At 55.9% G+C, this 12685-nt stretch overlaps 1 protein-coding gene across 14 annotated transcripts in view; it reads left to right on the top strand.

Moving 5' to 3' along the window:
* B3GAT1 (beta-1,3-glucuronyltransferase 1) overlaps positions 1-11061 on the top strand; it is a 40761-nt gene extending 29700 nt beyond the window's left edge. For 7 of the 14 annotated variants that reach the window (XM_023185854.3, XM_023185869.3, XM_023185860.1 and 4 more), the window contains 6 exons: positions 1202-1314; positions 1442-1588; positions 5119-5627; positions 6245-6541; positions 7199-7299; positions 8799-11061. In XM_023185854.3, the coding sequence (XP_023041622.1) occupies positions 1477-1588; positions 5119-5627; positions 6245-6541; positions 7199-7285 (1005 nt within the window). In that variant the 5' untranslated portion in view covers positions 1202-1314; positions 1442-1476 and the 3' untranslated portion in view covers positions 7286-7299; positions 8799-11061. Of the gene's footprint in view, positions 1-1201; positions 1589-1686; positions 1792-5118; positions 5628-6244; positions 6542-7198; positions 7300-8798 lie in introns of all 14 variants that reach the window. The other 7 variants (XM_023185856.3, XM_023185863.1, XM_023185862.1 and 4 more) reach the window with 3 other exon arrangements.
* The last annotated feature ends 1624 nt before the right edge of the window (positions 11062-12685 follow it).

The following is a 12685-nucleotide window of genomic DNA, read 5'->3' as shown; positions in this document are numbered from 1 at the left end:
CTCAGGACTCGTAAAGAAATTTGGCTACCTGTCAATCTGACGCGACCGTGGGGGGCATCACCTCTTGAGACTTATGTTTAAACTTCCCTTCAGCGGACCCGTCGTGCCCTTGGACTTACAATTGCCTTGGTGATGAGCCTTGTTGCCATTGCCTCCACTGCGGCTGTGGCAGGGCTCGCGTTACATCAAAGCATATAAAAAGCTGAATTTGTACAGCAATGACATGAACAATCTCACCGGTTGTGGCTGCAACAATGGAACATTGACTCTCAACTTGCTAAAAGATTGGACAACGTGGAACAAGACTTAACGTGACTTGGAGATCAGCTTACTGTCCTCAATACGCGAATAACATTGCAATGTGATTGGTACTCCACTCAATTTTGCGTAACACCTGTGCCTTTTAATATTTCTCAGAATTGGACTAAAATCCGAAGATTATTAATAGGCCATAAAAATATTAGTTTGGACATCCAGCTCACTCGAAACATTTCCAAAGCATTTCAACAGCAACTACATGTATTGTCTGGAGCAACTACCCTACAGGAGCTGGGTCAACACTTTGCTGCCCTTGACCCATGGACCCAGATGAAAACATGGATTTCTACCATCTCTGGAAGTATATTTTTTTAGATGCTCAAATTAGGTTTACTTCTCATGGTGATCCGATGCTCCCTCCGTTGCATCCAAAAACAAAAACACAGGAACAAATACGGGCTACCTTTTTAGGATTGGGGCAAAACAAAAAGGGGGAAATGCAGGGGCCATTGAAAATAATATGCTAAGAATAAATAAGGCTCAAGGACAGTATCTCTAGCTAGTTGCACTTTTAATAAACTCCAGTAGTCAAGGACACTATCTCTAGTTGAACTTTTAATGAACTCTAGTAGGCGCCAAGAAGGCGGACAAATAAGAAAAAGTTTAGAGACAAGGAACTAAGCAGAAGGTTACGTCTGGGTGCAGAAAGTTTGTTTTGCATTGTGTTATTTCTGCTGACGTGGGGTTTATAGAGTATAAATAAAGTGAGGCGGAGGCTGTAGGCGCGGCCGCCATGTTCTCTGTTTGTCTTTGTCTCTTGTATCTGTTCATTCTCCACCACCCCCGGTACGGGCCCCAACATGTCCCAGAGCAGGGCCCGGCCTTGCTGGCGTCCATTCCTGTGCCTGGGTCTCTGGCTATCTGCTTCTGTTCTCTCTTGCAGGTGTCCACCCCTCAGGGTTCCTGACCCTACCCCTGGACAGCGACCCCTTCTCAGACTCCAGTCGGGCCGGACTCTGCAAACCTGCTTCCACAATGGGTGGGTTGTGAGTGCTGGTAAGACCTGCCACCATTCAGCTGCTCTGTCCTCCCCGTGCCCGGCCGGCCGGCCCATGCCTGTTCTTTTCTCCCCTGTGCTGCCGCTGCCCGTGGCCACCCCTGTCCTGAACTTACTGCCACTCAGGTAATGAGGAGCCGTGGGTGCAGCCAGCCTTGGAGATGCCGAAGAGACGGGACATCCTAGCGATCGTCCTCATCGTGCTGCCCTGGACTCTGCTCATCACCGTCTGGCACCAGAGCACCCTCGCACCCCTGCTTGCGGTGCACAAGGGTGAGGACACACGCATGCCCCGCCTGCCCAGCTGGGCCTCGGTAGTGACAGTGACCACAGCTGACACGCAGGGGTTCTTGCTTGTACTCACTAAGCAGCTAGGAGGAAGCACCGGACCATCCAGACCCCTGCGTGAGACTTGCACACCTGTGGGAATGGGAAGCTCGTGGAACCTGCCACACAGTTCAGAGGGGTCCAGGATGGTAGGTTGGCAGACACTGAGACAACCATCTTGAAAGAAGAGCTTGTCACTCTCAGCACCCAAGAGGAGGGGCCACTGTGCCCCTGGGGAGTGCTGGCGTCCGAGGAGGGGGCACCGTGCCCCTGGGGAGCGCTGGCATCCGAGGAGGGGGCACCGTGCCCCTGGGGAGCGCTGGCGTCCGAGGAGGGGCACCGTGCCCCTGGGGAGCGCTGGCGTCCGAGGAGGGGGCACCGTGCCCCTGGGGAGTGCTGGCGTCCGAGGAGGGGCACTGTGCCCCTGGGGAGTGCTGGCGTCCGAGGTGGGAAGTGGGGGGAGTGTGAGGCTTTAGTGTGGTTTTGTAGGAAGGGCAGTGGTTTTCACAGGAAGGGAAGGGCAAAGCACCGTCAGCAGCTGAGCTGGCTCAGAATTGCATAGTCTGAAGAATGTCAGTGGGTTTAGGATATGGACGTGGTTTCTAATTGTCTGGTATCACCCTGGGGTGGTTTAGGGCAGGGGAAGATTGGCTTGGGTGGGAGAGCTCCATAACAGTGGTGGGTGTGAGCTCTAGATCAGGTAGTTTGCATATGAAAAGTGTTTGCAGGCAAGGTGTACACTGTCACTAGGATTTAGCTAGTCCTGGGAGGGGCAGTCCCTCCCAGATCTGCAGGGCCCCCAAGATGTCAACACATCTTAAAATACAGAACAACTTAAAAAACACACATCATTAATACACACACATACACAGAAAGACATGCGTACACAACTTCACATGCCATTTCATGACATGCAAGGAAAGCGACCATTCTGAAGCGGATGGTCGGGGAGGAATAGGATTTCTGGCCTGCAGTGTGTTTTAAACCCTTTCACAGGAGTATAGTGTTTGGCTCTCTTCTTTTCCTGCGCAAGAAACCCTGGTCTAGTGCTACCTGGTGGAAATAGGGCTGGAGAGAGGAAAAGTCCCATGAAGAACTAGTGGAAGAACTAAGGGTAGAATTCTCTTCCCCTGGCTCTGGCTCCTGAGTTGCCTTTCCCTCTCACACAGAGCTCTCCACACCCAAACCTGCCGTGCACCCCACAGCTGGCTGCCCCAGCTCTTCAGCACTTTGTCTCAGGCTCTCTTCTGCCCCCTCCCCCACTTGCATGCACAGACTCAACACGTGGGGTCAGGCAGCTGCTGTCCGTTTGCAGTGTGCACGATATTTACCTGGCAGTGTGATAAACAAGAAGGCACCCAAGTCCACGCAGAGAGAGGTGGTGAGTGCCTGTAACCCCAAGATGCAGGCAGTGTCCAAAAATCACAGCCTGAAGTCATGCTGCTCCGCACAAATACCAGGTCCTGCAAACCCCTAGCTGTTCCTGAAGCTTCCATGAGGAAGGGCCAAGCTCAAGATGGCGGCAGCCGACTGCCCATGGCTGCCACTTAGCGCCTCTCTTCCTAACATCATCCTCTCCTCCCGACTCTAGCGCCTCTTCTCAGTGCTTGTCAGTTTAGAATCATTGTTATCTTGCAAATACATCACTCCAGAGGGGTTAAAGCTACTATATATAAAGCGACATGATATCGTGTCGATTGCTTTCTTGGCAGAGCTCCAGCGCTGGAGACGTCAGGCTGTTTGCTAAGCACTGACGGTGCTGCCTGAGGCTGGGGACTTGGCACTCTGTCTCTCCAGAGCATGCCAAGAGCGAGCGAATGAAAGCTGCCGCTGAGTGAAGTTAGGGTCACCAGGAGGCCATTAGGACCCAAAATTGCAGACACCCTGAAGCCAACGGCAAGGGCAGAGCCCAGGAGCACAGGCAGTGGCTGTGCCCTAATGTGTGGGGACTTTCCCAGGGCACAGGTCCTCTGTGGGCTTGGGATGACTGAGGTGAGAGAGAGCTGGACCAACTGGCTCTAAACCTCCTCCCAAAGCCTCGGTTTCTAATACTTTACTTCTCAGAGGATAAATTCAGCCTTCTTTCCAGGTCAGAACCCTAGACACCCATCCCACTTTCTTCCACCTTGCTCTTCTCACAGTTTGACTCCAAACTCCTCTAAGCAGTCCCCTTTGAGTGACTGCATCTGTGCTGGTCACCTCCCCCGGCCCTCAGAAATTGCTGTGTGCCTTGTGCCATTTGCCCGTGAGAACTCCTGAAGAGCCGCGAGCAAGTCCCCCGGGTCCGTCCCTATGGTCTCCACACCAGCATCCACACACCCTGCATGCTGCTGATGGCAGTGGTGGCCAGAAAGGCAGCAGAAGAGCTGATGCCCAGGGTCCTCCCCTTTGGTGTGACTGGCTCGTTCTGTCCCCACTGATTGCCTGAAGCCAGAAGGAAGCAGAGGTGGCCACTGCCCTTCCACAAGAGAGGAAACTGCCTGGCGGTGCTCTCAGCCCTTGGCAGGTGCCGACTCATTAATCCACATAATAACTTGATAAGTTCGATGCTATTATTAGCCCCATTTTACAGTCGCTGAAATTGAGGCACCAGAAGCTAAGCAGTTTGCTCAAGGCATAGGGTTTGTAACGGCAGAACTGGGCAGGGTCTCAGCCCAGGCGTCTGAATTTCGTACCTTTACCACCCGACGGTAAGCTAGGACAGTGAGGGCCACGCCGTCATTGGTGCCTGAGCCCTTCCGATGGAAGGAACGAATTTGGAGAGAAGGGATGCATGGAAAACAAGAATCCCAATGGCCATGATTTCTCCTCTTGCTAGGACTGCTAGATCTACATATATCTTGGCAACTATGGGCAAAACCCACAAGAATAAAATGCACTTAAATAGGAAGTTCAGCACCAAGATTCAGAGAATGCCTTACATAAGGCCCGGAGGGAAGAGGCCCCACTTGATGGGAGGGCTTGAGAACTCCGGGGAGCTGCCTCAGGCTCCTGCAGGCCCGCAGTGTGCTCTGGCTGCTGCCGCAGTGGTGCGGCCCTGGGGCTTTGTGGCCTCCACACCACAGTGGGACAGTGCCACGTGCTCTGCTAGCCCAGCCCTGTGCAGAGCAGCGTGGCCAGCTCCCTCCAGATGAGGAGGGCTAGGGAGGGGAGGGGAGGGTGCCTTTTCATAGGAAAATCAGCACATTTAGGAACTGATGCAGTCTTGGAATATGGGCAGCTGCACTCAAATGGCTAGAGGGCTGCAAAGGTGGGAAGGGAGAGGTTATTTCTGTGTCTTCACAACTAGGACCCTCCCAGAGAGGATTCCAGGGCTGCAGGTTTCAACCTTGGAGCTACCAGGTCCAAGCAGGGGTCTGAGCAGCCCCTGCAGGGGAGGGGAAGGGTGCCCTGGCAGGCTGGGTGGCGTCCGGCTCTGAATCCGGGGCCACGGCCAGCGCGCTCCTCCCCACATCGCCTGTCCCCCAACCCCGCAGATGAGGGCAGTGACCCCCGACGCGACGCGCCGCCCGGCACCGACCCCCGAGAGTACTGCATGTCTGACCGCGACATCGTGGAGGTGGTGCGCACCGAGTACGTGTACACGCGGCCGCCGCCGTGGTCCGACACGCTGCCCACCATCCACGTGGTGACGCCCACCTACAGCCGCCCGGTGCAGAAGGCCGAGCTGACGCGCATGGCCAACACGCTGCTGCACGTGCCCAACCTGCACTGGCTGGTGGTGGAGGATGCGCCGCGCCGGACGCCCCTGACCGCGCGGCTGCTGCGCGACACCGGCCTCAACTACACGCACCTGCACGTGGAGACGCCGCGCAACTACAAGCTGCGAGGAGACGCCCGCGACCCACGCATCCCGCGGGGCACCATGCAGCGCAACCTGGCCCTGCGCTGGCTGCGCGAGACCTTCCCGCGCAACTCCAGCCAGCCCGGCGTGGTGTACTTCGCCGACGACGACAACACCTACAGCCTGGAGCTCTTCGAAGAGGTGCCGCGGGGCTGGAGGGGCGTCCCGAGGAGGGGCTGCGGGTGTGGGGGCCCGCGCAGGGGGAGGCCGGGAGGCCGTGCCGGGCTGGGAGCGGGGCGGGCAGCAGAGAGCCAGGGAGAGGGACGGAACTGCGGGCTGCAGCATCCCCCACACGTTAGGGGGAAGGCAGGTGGCTCTGGAGCCCCTAAACCGTATTCTTGGCGCTAGAGGTGTCCTCTGAATGGGTCTGTGAGTAGGTCATTCTCCGTGACTACCAGAAACCTCTCCGGTGGAACAGTGGGAGCCTGCCTGAGTAGATGGGCTGTGTTAGTCTGGGGGAGAAGGGGAGTCATTTCACACTCTAAAGTGGGGAGGGAGAAAGCAGCAGCAGGGCCATGTTGAGAAGGTGAAGACCAGGCCGTCTGAGAGGTCAGGTCTCGCCAGCAGCCCAGGGCAGGTTCTCCTCAGGTGCCCAACCCATGGGACGGGGCCCTGGGGGCAGGGCTGTACTGGACCCCCCTGGGTGGCCTTGGCTGGCCAGGGCATAGAGGTTGCTGAAGGATGTCACCTCCCATGGGCACGGGAGTCCGTCCACATCTGCAGCGCGGGCGCCCTGACTCTGGACCCCCCACTTGTAGATGCGCAGCACCAGGAGGGTGTCCGTGTGGCCCGTCGCTTTCGTGGGGGGCCTGCGGTACGAGGCCCCACGGGTGAACGGGGCAGGGAAGGTGGTCGGCTGGAAGACGGTGTTTGACCCCCACCGGCCATTTGCAATAGACATGGCTGGATTTGCAGTCAACCTGCGGCTCATTCTGCAGCGAAGCCAGGCCTACTTCAAGCTGCGAGGTGTGAAGGGAGGCTACCAGGAAAGCAGCCTCCTTCGAGAACTTGTCACGCTCAATGACCTGGAGCCCAAGGCAGCCAACTGCACCAAGGTGAGACCCTCCGCAGCACTGACAGCTGTGACGCACGTGTCTCTAGCACATCCAGACCCTCCCTACAGATCGGGAGAAGGAAACAGAGGCCTCAGAATAGCCTGGGCTTTCTGAAACCCCCTCCCAGGAAGGCCGTCGATCACCTGTAAGGCAGCGACACTGTGGACAGGCAGGGAAAGGGAAAGCAATGGCCACCAGGGAGTTAGAACCTCCCACAAAACAGCTGTGCTCCAGGACGTCCCTGCTGAGCACTCATGCACACACACATGCCTACGCATGCACACATGTGCACACATATGCAGATGCACGCACATGCACTTGCACACGCATGCACATACACACATATGAACATGCAGACATATGCACACACACACACGGGAAGTCTTGGGGCTTCTCTTTTCTGTAGCTCTCGACTTCCCATTTCCAGCAGGTATTCTGAAGGCATCACATGTACAGACAGCAAAAATGACGGCGTAGTCTAGTGCCACAGAAAATAAATAAAAAAACAGTTGAGAAAATCTTGATGGAACAATTGAAAAACTCTTGAAGGAAAGGGAGGGGCAGGAGAAATGTTTACACGGTGTGGGAGGGAGCAGGGAGGCAGCAGAGTGAGGTCAGGGGCCTGTCCCACCGTGTTTTGCATCTCTGGGCACACAGATCCTGGTGTGGCACACACGGACAGAGAAGCCAGTGCTGGTGAATGAGGGCAAGAAGGGCTTCACTGACCCCTCGGTGGAGATCTGAGCTTCAGGATGCAGGTACGGGCATGACGAGGGTGGGCCACACGCTGGGCAGGGCGGCACCAGGTTGGGCCAAATCAACTGTCTCATGCTTTTCCTCTTGGGCTTTCACTGTGGAGGACAGGGCAAGTGTGGGCAGGAGGGGAGGGCCTCACCACGGTCCCCTTCCCACTGGGCCACCTGAAAGTCCCCACGCATTAACTTTCTTTCTTTCTTTTTTTTTTTTTTTTTTGAGACACAGTCTCGCTCTGTCACCCGAGCTGGAGTGCAGTGGCCGGATCTCAGCTCACTGCAAGCTCCGCCTCCCGGGTTCCCGCCATTCTCCTGCCTCAGCCTCCAGAGTAGCTGGGGCTACAGGCGCCACCACCTCGCCCGGCTAGTTTTTTTGTATTTTTTAGTAGAGACGGGGTTTCACCGTGTTAGCCAGGATGGTCTCGATCTCCTGACCTCGTGATCCGCCCGTCTCAGCCTCCCAAAGTGCTGGGATGACAGGCGTGAGCCACCGCGCCCGGCCCCAGGCATTAACTTTCACCCGCACAGTTGGGTCCTTCTCTGCCACCAGACTTCAGAGGGCGTCGCCTTGCAAACACCTTGCTGATTGTTCTGCTGGCAGTGACGCCTGCACCCCATAAGGCACTGCCATTCAGACTCTCGCTGGCCAGGGTCTGTCCCCCCGAAGTCTGCCTCTTCCCCTGTGGATCCCTTCACCACATGGCCATGGCGAGGACTCACGGACTCGCTGCTCCACAGCCACGAGCCACGGCTGTCACAGTGAGAGGCAGCGCAGAGTGACAGACCCAGAGCCCGCCTCGGCTCCCAGGACTCTCTTCACTGTTTGACCTGACTGGACTTTTCTGGGCCTCAGTTTCTTCATCTGTGAAGTAGGTTGCTGAGGGCACCTAGAACAGTTCATGGCACATAAGTCTCATCAGTGTGGCTATTTTTATTCGAGTCTTTAAAGCCCTCTCTGGAAGTAGGCCACAGGATCCACCTACACTTCAGAGGCAAAGAAATGGTGTTGAGAGAAGCTAAGTGAATGTTCCAAGGTGACACACTGGCACGAGTGAATTGTGCCGGGTGGTTGGCAAAGCCAGGCATTTTCAGGGGCTCTTCTGTGATCTTATTCTGTCTCTTCAAAGCAGCTGGTACTCCTGACTCCCTGCTCTAGGTCATGCCAAACAGAGGTTGGGGCCTGAGACAGACATTTGTGCTCGTGCCCTGGAGCTAAGCAAGAGCTTCTGTATCGTGTTTGCATCCCCCTGCCTGCAGGGGACCACAGGGCGTCACTCAGTCACTTTGGCCAGTGCCACTTAGAATGCGTCTGTACAGAGCCTCACTCCTGCCTCCTGCCCTCACTGGGCCCTCACTGGAGCACCTTCCCCACCTGCCCCCCACAAAGGCCCCCACAGGACCTGGGGGCCTGGGCTTTGCAGAGGTCCTGGTGGCCCTGCCTGGCTGTTCCCTCTCCAGCCCCATCCTCAGCTGACACCTCACTCATTCCTCCTCTCCCCTCACAGGAGCCTCCTCCTCAGACCCTGTTCTTGGCCTTCCATCCTCTCCCCACGGCTGATGGTCCCTCCAAGGCCGACTCCTAAGGAATCACCATCACCCTCCTTTCTATTCTGGGGGCTTCTGAGAGAGCCCAGCCTGATGCCAGGACAAAGGACAGAGAATTTAAGCACAGAAATCCCAGACCCGTTGTTCTCTCCAACCAGCGTGACCAGGGCCCGACCTGATGGCCAGGGTGGGGTGCCCAGCACCAGCCAAGCCGGTGCTCCAGTGCACCTCCCCAGAGCTCCCTGCACTGACGGGGCTGCAGGAGCAGGCGCAGTGGGCACCCACACCGGCCCTGCAGTGATGCGGGTGGGAGGGAGGTGAGAAGACCCTGCAGTCGAGTGGAGCATGGCCCCCCCTGGCTCCCTGTCCCTGGGCCCGGCACTACCACACAGGACACCCAGCCAGGGAATTCCGAAGACCAGAGAGCAGCCCACGGGCATCATGAGTGCTCTGCTCCTCTCCTCGGTCCCTGCTCTTCCCGAGAGCTGCCCCCAAATCAGACATACCTCTGTGGCTCTCCTCTGGTTCATGTTTACAGAGCATAAGGCCGTCTTTGATCCCAACAGGCACCCAGCCCTGCATGGGGGGGACCTGGGCCTAATAGGCACCCCCTGTACCTCAGGCTGTGGCAGGAGCAGAGTCCCCTCCTACGGCCCCTCTTTCTTTACCCCTTCTCCTCCAGCACTGGCAAAGGGGTGGGCTCTAGAGCCAGCACAGGTTACTGCCTGACCTGGATTAAGAACCCCACGGCCCCACTGTCCACATACTGCCTCCCCACCGCCCACCTCGGCTGCTAGGCCCCTCACCTGGACTGGCTGGGGAGGGAAGGCGCCTTTTCCTGCAGCTCTTCAGAGCCACAGACCCCAGGGTGCAGTGAGCCTGTGGTGGGCAGTGGGCAAGGTGATGGGTGGAGGGCAGGGCGGTGGGTGGCGTGCAAGGTGGGACCTCCTGCAGCCTGGAAAAAGGAGGGAGGCCGAGGCCATTCCCTAACTCTCCCCTGCCCCTGGTCTGAGGAGGAGGGACTCTGGAGTAGCAGAGGGTCTGGAGAAAAGGGGGCAGGGGCTGGTGGGACACTGAGCAGGAGGGAGGCCTGAGCACACTGCTTTGGAAATTATTCTAAACACAAAAAAGGGAAAGAAAATGTTACTTCTCCCTAAGTCGGGAGCATGCAAAGCTAGCCCACCTCATGTCCAGCTGTCTACTTTCCACCCTAGAGAAAGAACAGTGTGTCTCAAGCTGCTGCCCTCCCCAGGCCTCCCAGGCCCGCTGGAAAGGGCTCCGACTCCCCCTGGCTGGCCGGGCTCTCTGGTGGTGATCTGGCTCATTCTCCTGCAAGTCAGAAGCACAATTTTCCCCCCAAGTGGAGGAAAAGGAAAGGGCCCCAGCCTACTGAAGAGGTATTTATTTTTTAACTAACAGCCTCCCACCCCATTAAGATTCACCAGGACAGGTCTGAGGGCCATTCAGAACCCACTCCTGAGTGGGTGGGCGGGTGGGACTCAGTCCAGAGACCTAACATTCAGAATAGAGCATTGGTTGCCTGTTTTGAGATGGATTTAATCTCCCACAGTATTCATGAGACCATCTGATGGAATCAGATCCCTGAGCCCCCTTGCAGGACGTTTTCCCCAACCTCTTACACCCTGAATGTCACTTTGGAAACCAAGCCCTTGGAAGCAAGTGGGGTGGCATGGGAGAGAAGGGAGGAGGTGGGCACAGGTGGTGAACTTATGTGTGGGCACTCTACTGCCTCACTCACAGAAGCCAGCCCTGGTGCCAAGGTCAGCTTGGCTGGTCTGAGGCCACCTTCTTAGCCAAAAACCCAGGGTTCATTTTCAGGAAATTGATAATGAACAACAAAATGGGGACTTCTTTTGGCAGATGCTAGGTCAGTTGTTTTCACCTAATATCCTCTTTTAGCTGCATGTGTATTTATTTATAATTATAACCCTGGTGGACTGCAGCCTTCATCCTTGTTGGGAATGAGTTTGTTATAAATCAGAAGTGAGTCCATGATGACGATTGTTTTCCAAACCCAGTCTGTTCCCTGCTCCTTCGCTGGCAAACCCCACCACACAGGAGTGAGGCCAGGGGCTAGGAGTTCCAAGAACAGAGGCTGGGGTGAGGGTGGCACCCAGGCAGCTGCATCTGGTCTGTTTTAATTTAACTGTATTTAATTTGCTTTCAAAATTAAAAGTCAAATACAGTTTTTAACAGTCCTAATCCTCTTCAGCCCTGCCTTATTTTACTCTCATTTATTAATTTAGCCACCCAACAAGTATTTATCAGGTGCCTGTTATGAACAGGCATTATTCTAGGAGCCGGCACCCAGCAGTGAAAAAAACAAGGCTCTCGTTTTCACAGAACTGACCTACTGACGAGACGAGACAGGCAATAACGAATACATGTTATTTCAGATGCAATCTGTTGTATGGAGAATAAGGCTGAGTTGGGGAGACAGAGGGTAACAGTGGAGACGGGTCAGTGCTCTGTAGGGTGGCCAGAAAGGCCTCCCTGATAAGGTAACATTTGAGCAAAGCAGCAACACCCTGACATGCAGCTCCCTGGGGCCAAGAAGAAGGAACTGTCCAGCAGGTGGAGCAAGCGTTGCTTAAAAATCAGCAGGAAGGCTCAACCGGCTGGGTGGGGGCTGCTGGGGCAACAGCAGTGAGGGATGCGGTGGGCATGGGAGGAGGGAGTCCACAGGCATCAGATGAACCTAGAAGGCAATGGGGGGTCCAGTACGGAGGACTAACATAATCTATCCATCTCTCAGAAGAACTGCCCTGCGCCTGCACGGAGGATAAATGGAGAGGGCAAGGGCAGGTGGAGACGTGGCTCCTGCAGTCATCTAGGCCAAGATGCGGTGGGCTGAGTGGGGCATGGGGTGGGGGCAGACAGAAGCAGTCAAATTCTGAACGAGTTTAGGAGGCAGAGCCAGGAGGATCTGCTGCTGGACTGGATGTGGGAGATAAAGAGAGGGGTCCAAAATAGCCCGAGACACAGAGCAGCACTGCCGTTTCCAGATACGAGGCTGAGTGCAGGAGGGGTAATGTGGGGAAACGGAGCTCTGTGTCAGGTGCCTGTTAGACACATGCAGAAGAAAAGGAGCCCCCACACGCCTGGAGCTCAGAGCGGGCCAGCATCGGCAGGCGCAGGTGTCGAACCTGTTTACAAACCACAGGTGTCACGGGTGAGACCCTGTGCAGTGAGTGTGGACAGAGGAAAGAAACAGCCCAAGGAGTGGGCCAGAGACCCCCAGTATTCAGAGGCTGGATTTGAAGAGGGATCCTCCAAAGAGACCTAGATGAGGCCATACCATGTGGAAGATATGGACAAATCTTTAGTCAACGCTGGAGAATAAGCTCTGCCAAGAGGTACTTTGATAGAGAAGCTGAGCAGTCAACTGGCAAAAAAGAAGGGCAAGAATAAGCAGCTGGTGTAGGAAGACCTCACCGTAGGAAACCACAGTGTGTCTCACTCAGGTCTGCGTGGAACTGTGATCCGCTCTACAGGAGGATTTGCAGGAAGGTTCCCTTCCATTCGAGTTCCATCACTTTCTGACGGAACCCAGCTCATACACAGCTTTGCAGAAGCACACACCCAGGTAAAGCAGGGCAGAAGACCCTGCACCTGGCTCAGGCCACACCCAAGTAGCCCGGGTCGCATCCACATCTCAGCTCCATGCTTGTCGTTCCAAGGCAGTTCCAGAAGAACTGGTGAGTTTGGGCAAAACCAGGGACTCTGCCTCATCTTGTCCCCAAGCCACTGTCCACAAGCTTCCCTTTAACAAGCTCCATTTAATAAGCCCTTGACCTGGCTCGGCTGCTGGGCTGCACATCACGAA

Source organism: Piliocolobus tephrosceles, chromosome 13 (genome assembly GCF_002776525.5).
Source record: "Piliocolobus tephrosceles isolate RC106 chromosome 13, ASM277652v3, whole genome shotgun sequence".
In the NCBI taxonomy this organism is placed as follows: Eukaryota; Metazoa; Chordata; class Mammalia; order Primates; family Cercopithecidae; genus Piliocolobus; species Piliocolobus tephrosceles.
This window is presented reverse-complemented; position numbering and strand designations above follow the sequence as displayed.